At 42.9% G+C, this 23,714-nt stretch overlaps 1 protein-coding gene and 1 long non-coding RNA gene across 16 annotated transcripts in view; one reads left to right on the top strand and one right to left on the bottom strand.

Annotated features, from left to right (window-relative positions):
* The window catches only part of LOC126531171 (uncharacterized), a 38,017-nt gene extending 33,179 nt beyond the window's left edge, over positions 1-4,838 (top strand). For 5 of the 6 annotated variants that reach the window (XR_011891383.1, XR_011891381.1, XR_011891384.1 and 2 more), the window contains 2 exons: positions 1,115-1,297; positions 4,319-4,838. This is a non-coding gene — a long non-coding RNA (uncharacterized lncRNA). The remainder of the gene's footprint in view (positions 1-1,114; positions 1,298-4,318) is intronic. The other variant, XR_011891382.1, reaches the window with a different exon arrangement.
* The window catches only part of LOC126530503 (uncharacterized), a 58,026-nt gene that overhangs the window by 23,984 nt on the left and 10,328 nt on the right, over positions 1-23,714 (bottom strand). For 2 of the 10 annotated variants that reach the window (XR_011891376.1, XR_011891377.1), the window contains 3 exons: positions 18,576-18,627; positions 17,521-17,645; positions 13,209-13,313 (listed from right to left, as the gene is read on the bottom strand). Coding sequence is in view for 3 of the 10 variants with exons in the window: in XM_072285811.1 (XP_072141912.1) it covers positions 8,666-8,730; positions 13,247-13,313; positions 17,521-17,645; positions 18,576-18,627; positions 19,897-19,973 (386 nt within the window). In the remaining 7 variants the exon portion in view is untranslated. The other 8 variants (XM_072285812.1, XM_072285811.1, XM_072285810.1 and 5 more) reach the window with 8 other exon arrangements.

Raw genomic sequence — 23,714 nt, 5'->3', positions numbered from 1 at the left:
TGGCCTCTGCAAATAGATATGAGTCGATTCAACTGCAAATAGATATGAGTCAATTCATCAGCTAACTGTAGCTCTAGTTACTGATACCCAACCGACCTGATGAAGCAGTGCTGATTAGGGCCAATGATCAGGGTAGTGTGCCATGAAATTAGCTTTTGGTGATTGTGATATGGGCTGCAAGCAGTTACAGGAAGCTTGGTGTTAATATATTGGTACGATTGGCAATTGTTTCCGAGATCATTAGTACGAGTTTTTGATAACTGATGAAGCACCGCTGTACGAGTCCACAAGATCACAGCACATCTGCTTTCCATGTGAAGCTTTCATCACTTTAACTTGTATATTATTCTACTATATGCAGGGCTCACAAACCATATACAATATTTTCCGGACAATAATTTGAACCTGGCACAAGTAACCTCCCCCTCTTTTCACAAGTCAGCAACTATCACAAGTGTGCACAGAAGTTAGTTCCTGTACTTAAAAGATCACAAATTGCCATGCAGTTCTGAACCACGTGCAAGAACACATGTATGCAATGCAAACTGTGTGCCTTCCAGTGGTCAATGGGTCTTAGCGCATGCCATTGTGCTTGCTATGAATGCTGCTTTTGTCACCGTACCCTGTTAGCATTGCATATAGTAATTGCTTCGATTGGTGTTGACAGCCAGGACGAAACTTGTACTGAGAGAGGCATGCCTGATAATCAGATCGTGGTATTGGCATGTAAAAACCCAGATTTGTTTTATTTGTTCTTGTTTCGAGACAAACCAAGTGCCCTTAAAATGCTGCATGCAATGCCTTGACCACAGGCAATCCATTGCATTACTGAAAATATTACTCAATATTTGAAAAGTCTAGTAGATGATCCATCTCAAACTGAATTACTTGCACGTTCACTATTTGTTTCTTATATTTAAGTCTTCTCGTACCCCTGCTGAAAATGCTGCGTTGCCCTGAAAGCGTGAAAATACCACACCTTTGCGCAGTTCGCGTAGCCAGGTTTCAGGCAAGTTGAATTGTAGCTAAATGGTGTAGTAGAACCACCACTAAGCATGTGTTGGAAGTCCAGTGCTTAAGTTAGAATAAATTACCCGGTTATCTTTTTCCACAGCTACAAGTAAACAAAAGCTGAAGCGGCCTTCAAGTGTCAAGTGTGGAAAAAGATGTTTTGCGGCAATGGCTGTGACTGAAGACAACACAGGTGTGTATGTGGTTTTCCAATTCAAGCACAGAGGCCACGACTTTGAACTGGGTCGTGTTTTTCTGTCCAAGTCGGAAAGAGCCGCTATTGCTGGTAAGAAACCGCTTTTGCCCTGCCTTATAATACATAAAGAGTAGTTGTTGAGTTTTCAACATCCCAAATACAGGGCAATACTCATGCCAGACCATGCAATGAACTTGGAGCACATGAAATTCATTTGAAATTCATAATTTCCACATAATTCGAGGCCACCTTTACTGACTGCAGGGCATTATAGTTAATGACATCATAAACATGTTTATCATTTTGCTACATTGTATCAATGCCTGAAGGGTTCAGAGAGAGAGAGAAAAAAGGGAACCGTTCTCCAATTTCACAGCGGTAACAACTACCTTGGCCAGTGGCCTATATTTGACCTATATGGCTATTCTTATTGAAGGCAACGACTTTAGTTATTTTATACTTGTTTGCATCACTTCATGTACCAAGCAGGAAGGTGTAGTGCCTCCTGGTGCACTGTAGGCCATGCAGCAGACTGGCTTTTTCTTTTTCTGTTTTATTTTTCAGGCTTTCAGTTAACTGTATTGGTATGACTTATGATCCTAGTGGGATTCAATGTCTCAAAATAGCAGTAAGCTGGAATAATTTCCACTTGGGATTACTTAAGGTGCATTGTACATAATTATGTCTGCCATTTTGCCTAAACTGAAGTGCAAGTATTACAGACATCGATGAAACTGCGACCTCTCGCCACTACTGTAGGTCATCCACAGCAGATGTGCTTTCCATGTGAAACTTTCATCAGCTCAAGTTGTATTTTACTCTACTAAATGTAGGGCTCACAAACCATGTGCCATATTTTCTGGACTATAATTTGAACTGTTGTACAAGTCACCCCCTTTCCCCCCTCTTTTCACAACTTTCAAAGAAAAAATATGTGTATATAACTCATTGTATAAGATGCATCTATCTTAACTTGGGTCAGCGTCGTGAAATGCGATTGTGCATGTTTATACACTTATCCTAAAATGTCGTACTTACCCATTTCAGGGCACTAAACTTCAGTAAAAAAAAATTTTATGAGCCGCACATTCTAGCAGACAAAATAAACTGCAAGTACATTGCTGGAGAAAAAGAATGTCTCATGTTGGTCTTGCATATATAAGTTACACTGTTCTACAATACACTTGGACGAAAATGAAAAGAAAATGGTGGCACCTATGGTTTGGAAAATATGGTACCTAAATATTTTGAATGCTCATGAATCAGCTATGTGAATGAAACATGATTGAAACAATCACGATAATTAGGCTTATACCCCTGTCGCACGGCGAAAACTAATGTCATTTGAAAATGATGACAATGACGATAGTAAAAAAAAAAAAGACACGCCTCAAACCCACTTTTGTCCAATAATTATTTTCCAGTATGCTAAATTCCACTAGAATATGTGATCATTGCTTTCAAACCGTAGTGTTCGATTACTAACTTGTCGACATTGCCAACGAAATCGAGTCGAGCTAAGGCAAGCAACAGGGCGAAGAGAACGATAGGCGCGTCCGCTACATCTGCTAAAGTGGTACGAGAAGGGCAGTTGCATGTCATCGCCTTTCTGATGTGCATGCGAGCTTCTAATATCCTCATTCTTGTCGCGTGCCACAGGAAAAAACGCGCACGCTTTTATGCCAAGTCAATTGAAGTGGCCGCGGACGATGCTCTGGTGAGAACCAACACGACTACTGCAGCGAAAGCTAAAGATGGCTGTCTGGTCACTGGACTGAGAGTAGTTTTCTGTATTTACCTATGTGATGGACTTCAATGTCGTTAAAGCAATAATTAGGTAATAAAATGGATAGAATAGTGATTTTTTGTTAAAACAAATAAAAGAAGCACGTACTGTTTGCGAAACACTCGTAAACTCGTGGTGTCAAGGATACACATTCAGTTCCAAACGAATGCGAATGAGTTTGGCGAACTGATTTGTTTGTAAATGTCATTTTCGAAAATGTCCTTACGTTTTACCGTGTGACACCAAAGAAATGGCATTATCAGCGAATGTCATTCGTTGTAAATGACATTAGATTTGCCGTGTGACAGGGGTATTAGACATGAACTCGTAAAACAGCTTCAGTGTCCAGTCAGTACTCTACTTGACTGAAATAATACCTTTAACTAAAAAACCCACATGACTGCATAGCCTTCAAAGCATACGTTCACAGGTGTGTCTGCTCTGTAAATATGGATGAATGACTGATAAATCAACCATTAAAAATAATTGCTGAAAGCTTTAATTGACAATTTTTATATTGACATTAATCAAATTATGTGCATCAATTCAGTCAGTAACAGTGATGCTTATATTTAAGTTAATCTGGAAATGCTGCACATGTTTTCGATTGCAGACTGTTTTGCCCTTCTATGGTGGCATGCCACTATGGAAGTGGCAATAACTTATGCTATGGAATGTAATTGGAAAATTAAGTTCTAACTGTAGGATAGAAATTGATAACAATGGCAATATTTAGTAAAGGAACTAAATGTGGAAGACATTTTTGCCCTGGGTAGGATCTGAACCACAATCTGCACATGTCCAGTCCAGTGCAATGCTTTTACAATGGTTCAGTAATGTCTTTTGTGCGAACAAGGTTACCAACAGTGAAGGATGAAATTGGCAGCCTAGCTGTAAACTTGGTACACACAATAAATTTCTTCACTTACGTACCTGATAACACTGGTGCAGATAATCCCTATGACGGTTTATCAATGACACCAAACATTGAAACACTTAAATATGTAATCTTGCCTCTTCAAATGTAATGTAATCGTGTAGTGTAATTTAGAAATGTAATCTTGCCTCTTCAGCAGCTGAAGGCTGCATAGCACCATGTCCTTGCAAAGAGCTGACCTAAAAAGAAAAAAAATTGCGACAGCTTGAACTATTTAACACACACCATTGCAAAAGGTTTTTGTAAGTCAATGTAACTCATTATTCAATTAAAGGAATTCTAAATAATGATATTAAAATGTTCATCAGTGCCCATTTCACTTCCTTGCATGCTCGGTAATTTTTACTTATGCTTCAACTAATATACACTTTTTCTCTACTCTCTCAAGACAAGCTGCGAGAAGGCGTGTCCATGGATGCAGTACTGGATAATGTGCGGTCCAACGTGGATGAGACATTCCACCGCATTAACCTGTTAAGCAAGTGGGATCTTCGCAAAATAATGAGGGATGCCAGAGTCTCGAAGACCGAGCGGCTGCACGATAATGACTATGTGAGCGTGCAACTCTGGGTTGAGAGGATGCATAGTGAAAAGGAAAACCCATTGCTCTTCTTTAAACACCAAGGACAACCTGACAAAAAGTGACATTTTTTTAGAGAAAAAAATGAGGACCTTTTGGATGACAGAGATTTTATGCTAGTCATCATGACCACACCACAACAGGAGCTTTTCAAGAGGCTTGGAACTGATCGTATATGTGTCGATGGAACACATGGAACAGCAGGTGAGCAGTACTATATAAATGCATTAATAATAAAAGCAAGAAAGAGGGAATGCTGTCCGAGAATAATTGCAATAGATATGATGAGTAGTATTCCTTCACACATGATATTTCTCTTAATTTTTCATTTGATGGAGTTCTCAATTATCAGTAACAGAGCAAGAATGAATTCAGCGCTCTGTACACTGGTGATATCATTCCATTGCTACTGTCCTCTTCGCTACATGCCCTGCATATCCTGTCTGTATTGTCACCACGGAGTTATAATAGGTCACATAATACAGCTCTTATCACATTTGTCTTGCGGGGATGCGCGACTGTCACACGTCCCCTGATATGTTGTTTTTCCCGCATAGCTTCCGTCTCCTGCATTGCGGCTTCGCCGCGGGCCCCAGGCCACGCGAGAGATGGCGCGAGTGTTGCGCTGCTAACGCCGCCTCATGGCAGGGTTACTTGGGGGCGCAAGGGAGAACACGTTTCCTCTTTGGTTCGGGACGGCAAGCAGCACAGACGTGCGCCGATCCATGCGCCGATCCATGCTTCTGCGAGATCGTCTCGTGAGGCCTTGTGCGAAAGAGCCACCGTTCGCATGACCGTACGCGTGAACGGCCAGGCACTGGGATCCAGCAAGGGGCGAACATATTCGCTCGCTATCCGGTCGCGGTGAGTCGGACTTCCGCGATTTGTCGCACGCCCATCGGCATGTTTTGTGGATAGCAACTCGGCTAGCAGGCATTGATCTATGAAAGGTGCAATAAATGCCCTTGTGATTGTCGTTCCTTTGACACAAGGTACGGGATGAGAATCCCACAGTCTAGAGTGCAGAAACAGTGCATTGCACTGTGTATTAGTGCCTTCTGTCAGAGGTACAGCTGTCTCGAGGCTGTTTGGCATCCTGAACTGTTTGCCAATTAGGCGAATCACTGATTACTGCTACAGTCAAAAGTGCTTTTTCTTGGTGGCGGTGGGTGGTTCCCTGAGGACAGCAAAAACAAAACATTTAGAAAATCAGGCAGTCCAAAAAAAAAAATTAATGCATGCCTTTTACTGCCATTTAAAGGGAGGTGCTAGACTAAAACATAACAAGAACCTAGAACTATGAAACCCCAGCTGTTTACATACTCTTATGGTAATTTCAAATACTATATAAATCAGTTTTATAGCAAGTTGCATAGGTTGTGTTCTGTACAATGACGATGTGTAAAACGTAGGCATTATTGCCCCCATTTTTTTATCTCTAAACTTCCATAATTGCAGACCAGTGATGGCGCATAATCCTCCAAGTCAACTGTAGAATACTGAAATATGTTACCGAAATCGTTATTCACTGTTTTAAAAAGTGCATATAAGTGTTAAATAGAACCTGTGAAACCATTTCAAAATGTTTAGACAACCAGTAAGTGTTACTCAAGATTTTATCTTAAGTATATAAGTGATGTTGAAGATCAACCCCTCAGTGGTGGTCAAGACAGTTTAGGGTTTCAAGCACAAAGTTGACATTCTGGAGCAGTTTAGGAGCAGAAATTTTTTTTCTACTTCGTGTTCCAAAAGTCTTCTTCGAACACTTGGAGTAGTACAGAAGTAATCTAGCCATTTGGTGGAGCTTATTATTACTGTGCAGTCAGTAAGCGCTGCTCAAGAGTGAAGCAAGACACAAAGCCAACAGCAACCAATTAAGCTTGCCTTCCCAAGGATGGTATACCACGCACATCATGTTGCAAACATTTTTGTTTGGGTAGGCAAGGAACTTAATTTGTACCCGCCCTAGTTGCTTAGTGGCTGTGGTGTTGGGCTGCTAAGCACGAGGTCGCAGGATCGAATCTTGGCCAGAGCTGCCGCATTTCAATGGGGGCAAAAGGCGAAAACACCCGTGCACTTAAATTTACTGTAGGTGCACGTTAAAGAACCCCAGTTGGTAGAAATTTCTGGAGTCCCACACTACGGCATGCCTCATAATCAGAAAGTGGTTTTGGCACGTAAGACCCCATAATTTAATTTTTCGTAATTTTGTAGACCAACCACAACACTTATCAGGCTTCTTGGTGCTTGTGCTGTAACAGAAGAGAGTATGTATGTGTGTAAATAAAAAAATGTAAATCATGCCATCTTACAATGGCCCCTTTTCACTGCTGGTATGCTCCACCACGATACATTGCATAAGCCTCTTCCCGTAGCAAGCTATATTGCAGCAAAGTTGACACTTGAAAACCGGCATTATACAACACTTTCTACAATGGTTGTGCCTTCCGCACTTTGAAGGCAAAGCATTTCAGCATCCGAAATTTCAGCTGTGCTTATAATTAATTGCCTCTGTGAGGTACGTGGCAGTGTTGCAAGGATACCCGAATTCTCATGCATGTCCGAAAAATAGTTTGTTGGGTGTATTTCTGCTTGGTAATGAAGACGGCTACGACAGTGCACATTAGTGACACAAGAGTGGTCAAATGCTCAGATTCTTTTTAAGTAGAGTGCTGTGTGCTTTTATGACTTTGGTGAAGTTAGCATCTGAATTTGCCATACACACACCTGCAAATTATCTATTTATTAAGCTCACGCACACATAATATCACTATAATGAGAAATGCATAGTGTTTTAGCTGTTCCCTGCAGAATGTTTTCTGACAACTGCTTTGATGATGGATGGATGAATAAATTTCTTGACGTACGTCGGTACGTGTGATTAGTGCGCCACTCCCACGTCGGGACAGAGAGGCCATGCTCCTCCGCCGCGTGGCGGGCCCGATGGACAGCCCAAAGCTGTGCTTCAAGGTCCGAGCTGTGTGGAGCTCGGTCCCACTCTTCCTTGGTGGTCCTGGCACCAGGGGGCAAGCCCAGAGCATGTGATCAAGGCTATCTATATCCTTACAGTAGTGACACGCATTGTGAGGGTGCACGTCCGAAAAGATTTTGTGCAGGAAGGCCGGGCATGCGTAGGTGCCTGTCTGAAGCCACCTGTACGTGACTTCTTGTGCTTTATTGGGTGCTTTGTGCGGTAGCGGCATGGTTCTCTTGACTAACTTGTAATGCTGGGTGAGATCGTTGTGACGAGGGGATCGCGCTCGCTTGCCCATCCTGCCGAGAGGGAGTCCGGGCTCACACGGTGAGTTAGATCTTGTGCAGTCTCGTGTGCTGTCTCGTTGAGGTCACTTTTTAAGAACAATATTTGATCACGAATATACTCTTAATGCTTCACACACAAAACAATTTGTTACCTTGTTGTGTCCATGAAAGGGTTGTATTAAGAATAATTTTTTGGCAGCCTTGTTGACAGTTTGACAGCATCAATCAGTGAATCCTTAACAGGCACTCTGCAACACTTTTTCAAGAAGGAAAGCCAACCTACTGAGTCTCCAACACATGCGATTTTACATTTTGTCACAACTTTAATGCAGCTGGCACATCTGGGTTCAAGCTTATATAGTGCTAACTTAGGCAAGTTGGCACATGTTGCAGCACTTCATTTGTCTCCTTTATGTCCTATGTGTTGTAATGCTATGTTATTTATTCAAGCTCATACTTCTGAGCAGCAAGCAAAATGCAGTTGACTTCATTCCGTTAATTCGACTCTGATGGGACTGACGAAACAGATTGAATTATCTGGTGGGTCAAATTTAAGAAGATGCAGAAGAAATGCCAACACACATGACTGATTTATTTGCCATGGTTTACGTACAGATTCTAACATGCCCCAGAGTGAAACACACGCCCGCTGTCTGTGTGTCCAAAGTGTAAACTAGCATAGAAAGGACAAAAGCCCCTAAAATGAAAGAAATCAAATGCGCAAACAATTTTTATTTTTAAAAAAACGGACAAGGGTCCAATGTGTTGCACATTGCAACCAATTTTCCAAAGTCAGCTTCGCCGCAATACATCCGTGTTATGCGGCAAAGCATACGAAAATCGCCAAGAAAGTTTTGTTAAAGATGGCACATTAGAAATGGGTGAATACCACAATCAGACGTTTTGATCTGTGATTATTGCTTGGAGCTCCTCCTGGGCAGGCAGAAAATAGGCATTTCCTGCAGGAGATAAAGTCTGTTTCACACATCTACTGTCCTCTGAGGTATGTCACCAAAGGGGTCGCTTATTGGGTTCACTGTAGGGGTCAGCATGCATGCTGACTGCTCAAGTTGGAATTATTGGGTGAAGGCCTATTTTAGTATCAAAATAACCGAAGTTTGGACCTATAGAAATGCACGTGTGTCGGCTGGGACTTTCAGACGGGATCAAATTTATGGGAGTCTACTGTTCTGCAGCCACTGAGCACTGCAGCATGCCAATATTCTGCTATGTGTAGTAGGAGATGCATTCTTGCTACAAAGTCCTTTGCCATATGGTACAGTCGACTTCTGTTAATTCGACTCCGGGGAATTCAATCCTGGCCAAAGGTCTTGGCCGGCAGTCATACATTTCTACAGTCCCGAATCTCTTATTTTGATTGTAAAATTGGCCTTCACAGGATAACTTGAACTTGGAACAGTGACTCGCTGTTGACCCCTATGGTGAACCCAACAGCGACCCCTTTGGTGGCAGCACGTCTAGCTCGGCGATGCTTAGGAAACAATGTATGCATTCAACACGTGTGATCGCGTGTCGACAACTCCCATTTATGCTTGCCATAGGAAACTTTTGAAGCAAGAACCATATATCACAAAGTTTAATTACGGTATTTACCCGATTCTAATGTGTGCCTCATAAGTTAGCACTAGTAGAATGCAATAGTTGTACACTTTTCTTTTCAGTGACACCCGCTGTGGTTGCTCAGTGACTATGGTGTTGGGCTGCTGAGCACGAGGATGGGGATCGAATCCCGGCCACGGCGGCCGCATTTCGATGGGGGCGAAATGCGAAAACACCAGTGTACTTAGATTTAGGTGCACGTTAAAGAACCCTAGGTGGTCGAAATTTCCAGAGTCCTCCACTACGGCGTGCCTCATAATCAGAAAGTGGTTTTGGCAAGTAAAACCCCATAATTTAATTTTTTTTCTTTCAATGACAGTGGTAAGCTCCCAGCCATGATTTGGTAATGCCTGCCATATGCATTCCACCCCATTTTTATTCTTAGGTAAATTGCCTTTTCATGATCAGGGTCCCTTACGAGCAACTGACTTACTCCTGTACAGACTCTAGAGGCTGACTGGCGATGTGAATTCTTCAACATCGTCTTCTGCATATTAATCTTCAAACCCACTCTAACACTTTTTTGGTTAAGGTCCTCAATCACTAGTAATTTGTCCCCACTGTTGCCGAGATATCCACCATTGATCCGCACTCCGAATGTGCTGCAACTGCAGATTTGATATGGCATTAATCAAAGCCAACACCGCCGTGTTATCTCACCACCTTGAACCGACACTCTCACACGCAGATCCACTGGCCACTGTAATCACCATGGCGGGAACGCTAGGCCTAGGTATGCTATTACGGTTCTTGACATTCAGTGCTGTCTTTTTCATTGAAAGAATTCACCGCTGTCAGCAAAGGTACCCACTCTGCCTCTGCAATCCTCGTAAAGCACGGCGCGTTGCATATTACTAGTCCTCGAAAGGCAGATTTGCCTCAGCACAGTGATGCTACGCGGTGAAGTGTATGGGACGCAGCACATATATTGTTAGACTCACGTGCACTTGCCGTCTCCTGTCAGAGTGCAAGCACCTATATGCCTAATAAGTGTACTGGCAGACCTTCAGAGCTTTTTTGGACGTGCCTGTGGCGATTTGGGCCCTTAAAGGGATACAGAATAAAAATCGAAGAATATAGAGAAAGCCCCACAATTGCATTCCTAAGACACGATTGCTATAGTATATAGTCATTATTCGGGTTACTTTTGAGCGGATGGCTTTATTTTTAACTCTCCATGAGCGGCCTCCGCGTCACTCGCAAAGCGCTCCCGACAACAAGCCGGCGGATCTGACGTCACACCTACCCTCAGCAACCGCGGAGCGAGCTGGCCGGCTGCGCAGTTTTGTTTTCCTTGCGCTGCGCAGTGCAAAATGCAAAGTTCTAGTGAGAGCGATAGCATGAGCGGAACTTATGACTCCGACTTGGATGAGCGGCCTACTGAAAGACCACGAACGATAAAGGCGTATGCCTACGACTCGTCCGCGTCGTCAAGCGAAATTGACGACGACCCGCCGTAGCAGCCCCCTCCGCGGTGCCGAGAGAGTCTGGACCAGCAAAGTGGTGTTTACACTGTGCATTCCATGTACACGCGTTCGCCTCGAGAGATCAGGAGCGGCATCATAGGTGGAAACCAGATATAAACGCGGTTCCTGCGGCTCGGATCGCAAGCTCGCACCTGTCACGAATGAATTAGCGAGACGAGAGGCACACGCCTCATTGACAGTGTTGCATCCGTGGCGGTGCGCCCAGCGTGATTCACTCGCGCAAACTCTTTGTCATGTTTGACTTCAACAGAGCGAGGACGCTTATGCCTCAGGCTATGCAATGTCAGGCGACGTAAGGAATTTACTCTGCGTTCTGCGCAAAGCGGCTTGCTCCGCCCGCTTGGATGGGTAGCTGCTAGCGCGTAAAACATGAAAGCCACCAATGCACAATACAGGTGCCGTGAGTACACACTGTACAAAAAAAAAAAAAATAACGTAGAAATCGTTGAAGATATTGACGCGTGTAGACCTCCCTGTACCTACGCCATCGGAGTTGGTGTGGCCGGCGGCGTGAGCATAACAGTCGGCTGCCGACTCTCGCGCGGCAGATGCTTGATGCGCGCAAGTAGCTGTTTTGAGAATAGATGCGATGAAGCAACGGGTGAGGATTGAAGCCAGGCATGTGCAGTGACTGAAATGCGCCTCTGTAAGCAGGGAACGTCTTGTTATTCACGGAGTGAACGAGTACATGTGCAGCGGTTTCAGCGTCCCGTTGTTTCATCGCAGCCGAGCACTCCTTCCCTTGGTGCACACGAGATGGCGCCACCAGTCTCGTGTCGGCGAATTTTTTTTCGTCAGCCGTCGCTTCAGACGATGCGGATTGCGATTCATTCTGGCAGAATTGGCCAAACATCTGGCTCAGAACGTTGTACAAACGACAAATTACGGTCAAACGGCACCTGTGCGCAAAACTACAGCGTGAACAAGTACGCGAGAAAATGACTACCGCTGCCTGCCGTGTTCACATGCACACAGCAGACCCTCGGCATTTTGCGGCGTTGACACGGCTGCTCCCCACATCAAACCACAAATCCACGAGATGAAAGACGAGGTTTTCGAACAGCTCACACGGGGAAGCGGTACGAATAGGACGGTCGAACAAAGAAAGCGCGTTGCTGCAAACGTCAACTCGCCCCTTCGCGCGCTCAGTGTGGACGATCGCACGCAATGGGCCTCGAGGTGGGTAAGCGTGACGTGATATCCGGTTTTGCCAGAGCTTTCGGTGGAGGCCGGTAGGTGCTGTGATTTGAGAAATATTCACTAAAATAATTACTTTTCGCTCATTTCTCCTCAGAAAGAGTGTTGTTTTGGTCGCTCTCGGTGCGACAGCTATCACTGGAGACAGAAATCTCGGCGACAAATTTTTTATTCACTATCCCTTTAAGGGCAGTAAAAGACATGCATTCATTTTTTTTTTCGGATATTGTAGCGGCCCTTAGGGAGTCTGAAAAATCGGACTGTACAACTGACCAAAAGGATGCTTCATCCATGGGGCGAACACGCAGCGTAACAAGGACAAGAATAGGAAGGACCATTGCATTGAGGAATGATCAGGAAAGGAACTGTGCCGCCGCCTCTTTGAAGGAGCTTGCGCTCAAAAAGCAAAGTGTTGGCTGACGCTAAGATGCAGGTTACCCACATCCAAACCAAAATAAACCCCTTAAAGCAGTGAAATGCAACACTGAGGCATTATGCGCAGGCTGAGAGTATGTCAGGACAGTTGAGGTTGACTTTCCAGTTGCTTGGAGAATCTCATATGTGACAAAGTTCGGGCATGATACCAATGAGCTTGCTATCAGTTGATACAAATAGCTCTATTTGCTTTTGTATGCATCTTTTTATTCGCATTTTAAAATGTTTGACTATTTGCCGTGAGCTAGACCACTTTTTTTACAGTGAAGCTGTCTATGGTGAGGATCTGGCAGATCGCATCCGCGCATAGACCAACAATTTTTCATACGGTGGGCCGATCCTGAAGAAAGTGCAATACCAGGCCAACCCGAGGCAGAAGTGAAGCAAGCATTAAGCACTCCCCATATGTGGGCTGATCCTGAAGGTCGTGAAATGCCAGTCAAACCTGCGGCGGAGATGAAGCAGGCTTTAAGCACTCCCCACACATGGGCCAATCCCATAGGTAGTGCAATACCAGGCCGACCCGCGGTAGAGGTGCAGTTCACCATTAAGGGGCCCACGTACGCAGCTTTGCTGGTCATCCTTCACAGAGTAAAAGGGCACCGAGTTTCTTTCGAAGATATTTTAGTAGCTGTGCATTTTACAAACCCCTCTTTTCAGTTTTCTATTTTGAATAAAATAAACACTACTCCTTACTGTTCAAACTGGATTGTTTTTATTTTTTTAACATGCTTACCAGAGAGTGACAGCATCAGGTGACATGGTGTCAGCCCATCTTGACATAAAACAAAGTTCTGTGAAACCTGAAAAAATCAGGGAATTTGAAAATGTCAACTTGGTAGACACGTTGTTCTTCTAAGCATGCAGTATGGCACATAAGCCTGGAGGTTAACGAAGAATCTCGAGAACATGTTAAGGGCCGTACAAAGAGCAATGCAATGATAAATGACAATGAGACAGGAAGAGAGCAGTGTGGGATATTCTAGTAGACATTAAGAGGAAAAAATGAAGCTGGGCAGGCCATGTAATGCATAGGGTAGATAACCAGTGGACCATTAGAGTTGCAGAATGGGTGCCAAGGGAAGGGAAGTTCTGTCAAGGATGACAGAAAACTAGGTGAGATGATGAAATTTGAAAGCACAAGTTCGCATCAGCTAGTGCAAGACAATGATAATTGAAGATTGCAGGGAGGCACCTTCATTCTGCATTGAACTTTAAAATAGGATGATGATGATGATGATGATGAATGTGTGCAACTCTTTAAAAAGAAATTTGGGCCGGAAATAGCTTGCACAGTTCACCAAGACACGAAACCAAATTCGTATGCTTTGCCACTAACACAGATGTATTCCAGCGAAGCTAACTTATGAAAAGCGGCCACCATTGTGCAATCATCTATTTCATTGTTGGAACAGCTTGCGAAACATAGCATGATATGTTGGAAGGAGCTCTGTAACTTTTTTCTTTATAGCCGGCTATAATATGCACATGCTGAATTTTTTATAATTAATGCTATGTGATGTGCAAATTAAGCAGTAATTTTATGCAGTATTAAAACGTACCTTAGTGTAACAGTACAATGAGAGACGTAATCAAGAATTTGTATGTATGCACATCTGAGTTCGCATGCAAAGCGGGCTGTCATCCTTGAGTGCGCACAGACGTGAAACTGGTGCACTGGTCTTAGTGCAGCTTGGTAGCTCATAGTTTGTGAGGGGATTCGTAATGGCAGTGCTCCACCACGCCACAATGCAGCAGTCAACGCTGAAGAGAGGAAATGCTAATCTTACCAACGCTACACATGCTCAACAGGCCAATGAGAGTGCTGACAGGTGAGCTTGAAGCTCACCAGATCCATCTCACAATTTGTGCGTCGTACATGACAGCATAATCAACATATAATCATCGATTTATTTCAACTACCATGTACGTCGACGTTGCTTCTTTAGTGTTTATACTTTGTTGGCCCCCCTCCCCTTTTTTCTTCAAGGATACATCTTCTGACAGTGAAAAATAACACTGAATGTCCACATGAACAGGAACTGGCATAAGATGCAACCATTTGTGACCTTTTTAACAGAAGCTTGTATTGCCTCACTGGTGTCGGTGTTACCGCGCGAAAAAATAGAAATTGCTTATCAGGCTGCGGATTCGAACCACCGACCTCTGGGTTGCGAGACCACCATGCTAACCGATTCAGCCACTGTCAGTTCATCAAACGCTGCCTTTATGGTGGGTAAGTAGAAGCAGTGCAAGGCATGAGCCAATCACGGGCGTCCCCTTCTTCCAGAGGAGGGAAAGGGTGTGTTCGCTCGCCTGACACCCGCAGTTTCCCACACCAGTTCAGGCCCAGCAGTCAGATGGGGAGGCTGCGTTTGGTCTGTTCTGCCGAAGAGCAGGCTGTGTTGAAGGAATGGCAGTGGGAGCAGGCCACGTGTTGTGCCTTTGGCCAAAGAACAGGCAGTGTTTGATTGATGCCACCGGGAACTTGAGAAAGGGGTCGACGTTGACGTGCCGCCCTCGCCGTGAGGCGTTACAAAGAGCCGCAGATCCCAAGTTTCGCTTGCACCCCACTTCGCAGCAGTGGAAGGGCAGTAACTTTTTGGCCTCCATCCTTGTGTCATAGTCCAAGCATGCTCTTGCTAAATAGAATCATTCTTGGCAACTAAAGCTTAGTGTTTAGGTGCAATTAAAGCTCGTCATTGGAACAGTCTCCAGTACTTCAGAATTTCACAATAAGTAGAATACCATTTTGTTGGCAAGTACCACGGCAGAGATAGTGACCTATAGGTAGATACTGAAAGAGCCAGTATAGTAAGAATTTCATTTAAAGTTGGAGGAATGGTACAACTCTTGGCATTCTGGGGAGTTAAAAAGAGTGGAATTAAGAGATCTCAACTTTGTCAAGCAGGAATGAAATGGAGGGCCAGCCCCATTCTGCAACTTTACTGTGGACCAGTGTATGCCAACATGGCAAGTAAGAAAAAAAAAATTAGGTATTTCATGGTGCGTGTAGATCCATAGACTTTTGTTCCCAGTGGTATCTTTTGATGACATGCCCAGGCTTTTTTTTCTTCTAGTCACTTGTTACACTTTAATGCGATAAAATCTACTTGAACCTCTTGTGGTTGCAAGATCCGCAGGCGAGCTCGTTCCCTCAATCGGCTGCCATCACCCAGTCTCTACTCGTCACATAACCATATCTTGTGAACATTATATACATTCTTTTTTTTTGCCTCTTAGCATTTTGGGTGATATCCTGAGTGATGAAAACAAGCACTACATAAAATCAGCAACATCTATCACTACGACAGATTCATAACAATAGTGCAGCCACTACATTGTTTTAGCTTTCCATACTAAATAAACTCACTGTGTCTGCGTTCAGTGTGGGCAGAGGTAAGCTTGCACACGTAAGTTTTTGGTAACATTCATAACAAAGCAAACAAGCTTTCAGGACTATAAACCTTTGAGTCAGATCAGCTATGTGGGAGCAAAATATACATTCAAAAAACAGGAAAAAAAAAGGCACACTGTTATGTGCCACTAATCCTTTCTTAAAAAGCTGCAAGAATTTTGGGCGGTTTTGGTAGAATTATAGCATGGCACAAAACTGATGGTGCTGTGCATTTGGTCACCGCAAGCAGCTGTACATTGTTAACCTCTCTGGTCAATCATGTCTGCTGCAGAAGCATCCCTAGTATGTCTCCAAATTTCTAGATACTTGATTTAGTGCAGTATCACTCTTTGTTGGCCTTTTTATCAGACTGACGCAGAAGTGGGAGCACTGTACACTGTTCACATTTTCTTTGTGCGCAAAAGATAAATATGCATTGCATTCACCACTAGGAGAATGTATTTAATGCTGTTCTTAAGTTTACAGCCTTACAGCACATGACAGATATTCATGACAAATCTGTGCATGTCATACAGACAGCTGAAATTTCAAATGAAACGCCACTTTCCTCCCTCTCGAGAAAGTGCCACACCCAGCCAGAGTCAAGGCAACACAAACAAACAGTGCGACGCAAAACACAGTCGTGTCGCTCGCCATGACGCATTACTTCGGTAAATTGCCCAATTCAGAATGCACAATGCCACGGTGGAAACTGTGCCACGCAACAAAGATGGATAAGAAAAAAAAAAGCGGGTGGTGCTAGTCACGTGAACCCGATGTGGTTCTTCGGCTCAAGTATGTGACAAGGCGAGGAAGGAACGTCGCTTGCGGATGCTACTCAAGGCAGAGGGAGAGTGTGTCTCTGTTGGCAGTCACGCTCACCTCATGGTGGTGTGGTAAGAGGGCATTCAATTTCTTCTGTCTCCTCTAATAATAAACCAGTTTAAAAGATTATTTCGGTAAAGCAATGCCAGAAGTCTGAAGTCATTACTCCAAACATTCATCATGGATATGAAGTCCAATGCATGTAGAACTGTCGAAAGTGGTTCACTCATATTCTTCTCATCTACTTTCAAGAAATTTCACACTAAATTGATCTAGACCTCTGCATTGTCACAAACAGCAGGAAGCAACCTTGAAGTCTGTTTTGAATTCCTCATTAATGCATGAAAATCCAGGATGCAGCAGCCAAGTAAGTCTACTACACATAACTCCATCTTCACCTCTGTGCTCAGGCAATGAAATACAGTTTTTACCATAGCGAACATGAGATGTTCACTTGTTGGAGATGCAGCTCTTAGCCTGTCTACGTATGACTGTGACATTTAAAGAAGATGCCAGTTATTTAAAACTATGTTATTAAAAAAACATCTTTCATGTTCGTAACATGCCTGGAGGCAATAATAACCAGCTTGAAAAGTAATTATGTCCCATGGCTGTATTCGGGTCTCAAGAAGCTTTAAATTGCAGTGTAAACTAAAACTTGCTAGGGGGCCTGATGTAAGGCCCTCAAAAAACAGGCCAAACTGGGCTAAATGTTTCTTCAATAGGATAGAAAGTGCGCTGGAAAGTTAACACCAAATATAAATGAAGATATATTAATTCAGACTTACCACCAGACTTTCACAATTCGAGTCTTGTTCTCCAAGGTGCATTGCCATTCCGACTTGTCCAGCTAGTGAGAAATGCAGTTCGTATTGCCTCCGCCAATGTGTTGCACATGCACAAGTGATGAACTCTACAAAATGAGAGCAGCATTGAAGATGAACTGAGCAGCTGAAAGTGCACGCACTGTTGCTTCTACGCACAATATGGAAACTAAACAGCAGAGGTAAATTTCGTTAATAGAATTGCGTAACACTTCATTCCCGTTAATATTGAAACATAAGTCGACTCTGAATATAAGACAACCCCCCTATTAAAGACATCGCATTACAGTCCCCTTTATAATGGAAAACTACATGTTCTATAAAAAATTGGGCACTGAAAGCACCATGCCCCGCTTTGCTTCAATTGTTTCGCTTAAATCTATTGCGTACCCAGCAGAAATTCTAGATTCTAAGCTTTTGTTTTAAATGTAACAAACCTCGTCAAATTTGGTGCAGTGGTTGCCGAGAAAAACGAATACTGCGTTTACATGTATTTAGATTGGAACACCCGAGCTAAAGCTTTCTCTTAAACGCGCCCGCCACGCGGAGGCATTGCCGAGCCCAAACCGACGGAGCAGTATGGGATCCACATTTTGTCTGCTGGAGGCACCGCCAAATTATACTAAACAAAGAAACGTTGCGTACACTTAGTACACGTACAAATTTCCTCTTTATAGCGACAATGTAGGGGACTGCAGCTTGCACTGGCAGCCGGCTTTACCTATGCGCCGCCAGTCTGGTTCCTCAGATGTGTAACGATTGCGACAGTGTATGCGGCGCAAAAAGCACCTGGGACTCCTGCAAGACCAGACAAAACCTTGCCTCTGTGCATTATCTAACTCCTTCTCATTACCGTTAAACAAAACTCGAGAACGCAGTCAAGAATTTCGTATTGAGCTGAGAGTACGCTGCACAAGGTCTACTGAAAGACGGAACTTTTAACGACAGCTTGTAGGCTAACTTCAATATGTATCGATAAGTAACTGTTCAATAACTGTAGAATAAATACGTCCACTTGCCTGTCTGTTCACGCCAATACCGCAAGCTCTTTTCAGAAGCACGAGACGGGCGCTGAAAAGCGTCGAGACATTTCATTCGGCGAAATTAACCGCTTGCATTTCCAATGCAGCGAAAAATCAAGTGAACGATTAGAGTGTATTAACGATTTCGACGATGCAGTCGGCCATTTTGGGAAGTTTTAGGCATGGATCGGCTTGGCTATAGATGCGCACAATCTTTGGAAGCGACTTTCTTTTTTTTTGTCGCCAGACGAAAATCACTGTGTTAAAACTTTTTTTTTTTTTTTTACAGAGAAGATATGTTTATGCTAAGGGTATGGTGGCTAGCATACACTCTTAAGCATAATTACACCCTTTTGCCACACAACGATAATCGTCATCTGCTTGTCCGCATTTCCTTTCTTTAACGCGGCGAGCCCGGTACTTTCCAGTAACGAACGGCATGCGCGTTATCATTCCCGACAGGAAAGTAACAGGCAATGCTATCATGCTGATAACGCGTGTGCCGTTCGTTACTGTAAACGCCGCCAGAAGTGGGGAGCAATTCCGTGTGTCTTGAATGACGCTTGTACAGTTATCAGTCAAACCGCCTAATGTTGCCACTTCTCTGTTGTGCTTATGTGGGCTTTTTTCTAACCTTCACGGTGGGTGCAGCATGTCTAGAGCCGCAGCGTCCTGCGCTCTATGCGGTTGCACGGGACTGGCGGCCACGCATCGTTACACAACCTCCCAAATAACAATAAGAGTCAGTTTTGGCACTTGGTAGAGCAGTAAACGAGGGATCCAAAAGAAATGTGATTGTTCCGCAAATATATATTTCTCTATAATTCTTCTAGAGGTAATTCAAAAAACGAAACTATAGTCGGATGCAACTTAAGTATGCAGCAAAGCCCCGCCCACGGCTTCATAACCGCCAGCCACTGTTCCTCTGCGAGGCTGCAAATAATTAATACTTCAAACTTTTCCTGTTAGGCAAATAAGGCGGTAACCACAAAAATAATATTATTAGCGCATAATTTTATACATTTTCCCTCGCCTATTAAAGTATAATAGGCGAGTATAAGTACAAATCTATCGTCCTCTACTGCGTCACAAACTACGTGCCCACTAAAACCAAGCGGCCGGCAAAAAATAATCCCTGGATAACCCAAGAAGTAATTCAGGCAAAGCGCCGTCTGAAAAGACTGCGTAGAACAATAAAAATTAAAGGAGGAGACGAATCCAGGGTGACGAAACTTCCTAATGCCATCGCGGAATTCAAGCTTGCAGCCAAACGAGCAAAAGAATATTATTTTAATGTAAAGTTACCGAGCTTTCTTACTAATAATCCGGGAAGGTTCTGGAGGCACTTTCGCACCAATGATGGAGAAGCGTCCCACTTAAGCCCAGAGGAAGAAACTGCGAAAGCCAACGCATAGAACATTTTTTTTCAATCAGTATTTACTACAGACAATAACATTATTCCCCCTATTCTAACGAGACAGGGCGTAAGCATTGGCGAATTACACATTACGGACGCTGGCATACTTAATCTTCTGCTTAATCTTGACCCTAAAAAAGGCAGCGGTCCTGACAACATACCTAACGACTTTCTGAAAAGGTATGCGGAATGGTGCAGTAGATACCTCGGCATAATTTTTCGTAAATCACTCACGACTTCACAGCTACCGAACGACTGGAAAACTGCAAAGATAATACCTATCCATAAATCAGGCGACACAGCAGAAATTTCAAATTTTAGACCCATTTCATTAACTAGTACATCCTGTAAGCTTCTAGAGCACATAATCTTAAAGCACATAACGGTTTTTCTAGAGAGCATTGGCTTCTTGTCTCCCTACCAACATGGTTTTCGCAGTGGTTTATCAACAATAACCCAACTAACAGAACTAGTCCACGATCTTGCATATACTATCAATCACCGCGGCCAGACTGACATGATTTTACTTGATCTATCTAAGGCATTTGATTGTGTATGCCATAACAAATTAATCGCTAAAGTTGAAGGTGTTGTTGGGAAAGGGCTCCTTTCAGCCTGGATAAAAGAATTTCTAGCCAATCGTTCACAATTTGTAACCTACGAAAAAATGCCACCTAACACTGTCACCGTTACTTCCGGAGTTCCCCAAGGCTCAGTTCTTGGGCCATTACTCTTCTTAATAATCTATATTAATGACATCACAGCTAACATTGGTTGTAATATAAAACTGTTCGCCGACGACTGCGTTATCTATAGTGAAATCACTAATTATAACGATAACATCGCACTTAATACATCCCTCAACACTCTAGCTATTTGGTGCTCTAATTGGCAGATGTCAATTAACGTAAAAAAGTCTGTGGTCATGACCGTAACAAGGAAAACAAGACCATCTAACTTTACATATGAGATTAACGGCATACCACTAACTAAAGTTGAACAACATAAATACCTGGGAGTTACATTAACCTCAGACCTCAGGTGGGATAAACACATTTCGAATATCACGGCAGGAGCATTACGCAAACTATTCTTCCTCAAAAGAAGCCTTGAGCTCTCTACAACATCAACGAAGCTACTGGCCTACACAATGTTCGTTAGGCCGGTTCTCGAATATGCAAATACAGTCTGGTTTCCTCATACAACAACTAACATAACAAAATTAGAGGCAGTACAAAGAAAGGCTATAAGGTTCATTCACAACAAATATATACGCACTGACTCACCGACTAATCTTCTAACACAGTCTGGATTGCAAATGCTATCTACCAGGGCAATACACGCTCGCCTGAAGTTCTTGTTTCAGCTTCTAAAAAATAACTATAAGATAGATGTGTCCAGGTACATTTCATTTTCTGAGGCTCGAAAAACACGTAACAAACATGCGCACACTTTAACAGAATACACATGCAACAATGACACGTTTAAGTATTCATTCTTCCCCCTTACAATTGCTGAATGGAACCAACTTGATCCTGCTATAACCGCCATCGAATCGTTGTCCGAATTTACTTCACAAGTGGAAGCTGCAGTGCGTAAATAAAACAGTTTATCATCGCACGTGTCATTGTCAGAAATTTCGCATTGTGGTGCTTTCGACTTCCCACTTTTCTTTTTCCATTTTTGTTTGATTGTCGTTATGTGGACATATGGTACACTGTGTTCCCAAAATAAATTTTCATTACTGTACTACTGCTAGTCCTAAGATAATTGTTATAACTGCCATTTCCTGCTGATTGCTTGCCTAGATTGTTCTTTCTTTTTCCATTCGTGTCTTCTCGCTCTCAAAGTGTACGCTTTAAAGCGTATCTCTTCACACAACTTTAAAATTTCTTCACGCGTTAAGTGTTATCTTTCAGTTCGCTCCTATTTTATGTATAAACTAGTTAATTACGTGTTCTTAACTGCCAGAATCATGTTAATTAACTCTCATGTGAAAACTTGCATTTTTGTTTCTAAACTCAGCTTCTTTCTTATATTACTATCCTCGGGCAATTGTTTTCTTTTTTCTTCCTTTTTTCAATTAACTGTTCTGCCTGAATGCGTATTCATATACATGTCTACTGTATCGCCCAACTGCCACGCTCTCAAATGAGAGTAGCAGTATTGTAAATAAAATAAATAAATAAAATAATGGCGAAAGTCGAATTCTTTATTCAACTGAAAATTATAAAATGCTTGCTTTGCTGCAACTATTTGTTTTCAAGTTTCAGTGCAGTTGGCAGTGAAGTTTCATGAGTAAAACTGGTTCAGCAGTGAAATGAACTGTACCGCAGACTTTTGAAGAGTGAAATGCTCAGACTCCATACACTTTGTCCATGTCTGTTGCACACCTCATTGCTTCTGCCGATAAAAGGCTCTTCAAGAACAGCAGACTCTCCGGATCTATCAAGTACGACGCATTGTTGAAAAGGCCACATGATGATGATTTTGTTTGCTTTTGTGATTGGCTGGCTAAGTAACACAACCCCGCGCGGTTCATGTGCCATGGTTGCTATGTATTCTACTATAGAAATCTTTAATTTACATTTTCACTTGTTTACTTGTTCTTGGCAGTGTTCTTCCTGCGGTTCTTTCCAGTGTGAGTCCATTTGATGGGGTTCCTTGTTTGCCATGTAAAGGAGAGGTGCATCTCACAGGCCTACCTGTGAGATGCACCTTATTTCATTTCTCTTTTCGGGTTTTTGTGTCTTTATGGTGAATGGTCGGCATTATTCATATTTGTATAATAAAGGTACCCTTCCCCTAATTTGCATAGGAAGGAGACCTATGGTTGCCCCCCCCCCCAAAAAAAAAAAAAAAATTACTGCATACGCGCCTGCTCTGTTGCCATTGATGAAATGACACAGAGGAATGCATAGAGCAAACATTAGAGTCTGAAGGCTCGCATCGATGTCACTGGTTGTCCTTTCCCATTATGCACCATTAAAAGCACTCATTGGGGTTAAAACAATGTTTGACTAGTTGCTAACATATTTCATAGTTTCCTTCCAGTGCAGACCCTCACTCCAGGATGCTGCAGGTCACACTGAACATTAATTTCGAAGTTTCAGTGCACTTCCTGAACCGCTCCCACTGCCAGATCCATCCACAGTAATTTTGGGTAGTTATTCCCGTAAAACTTCCGGGTTCCTTGCCTTGGCACTCAACCTCAGTACACTGTAGCTACTAGTATAGGTGAGAAAATTATGCTGTATAAACAGAATGAAAGGCAATTTCCTAAACATGCAAAAGCATGCAAGTTCCTTTAACGCGCAAAAAGCATGGATAGCAGGCATATTTCTAATTTAGTGTGTTCACTGTGTGAAAGCTTACATTTACAATATGGAAGCATAGAACAAATGTTTCAAAGCATTAATTACATCCTTGAGCTTAATAATTAACATTAAAAAATTCTGTATAATTTGGGCAATTTAATCTTACACATAAAACCAATTCATTCAGTTTTGCAGACACTAAGTGGGCTCACAAGTTTTACTATGCCTTTTGGAAGGATGACACAGGAACATAATTTCTGCTGCAAAATGTTTTCCAGTAAAACATCCAATTGGGAAGAAAAGCATTCTAAAAACAATACAGGGTTTTCAACTTACTTATCCGAAATGAAATATGCAGTAATTTTTTACCAGTGTCTTTTATAGTTCTTTCAACAAAGAAAT

The sequence above is a fragment of the Dermacentor andersoni genome, unplaced genomic scaffold (genome assembly GCF_023375885.2).
Source record: "Dermacentor andersoni unplaced genomic scaffold, qqDerAnde1_hic_scaffold ctg00000044.1, whole genome shotgun sequence".
NCBI lineage: Eukaryota > Metazoa > Arthropoda > Arachnida > Ixodida > Ixodidae > Dermacentor > Dermacentor andersoni.
Note: the sequence above shows the minus strand (reverse complement) of the source record. Positions and strands in the feature narration are given on the sequence as shown.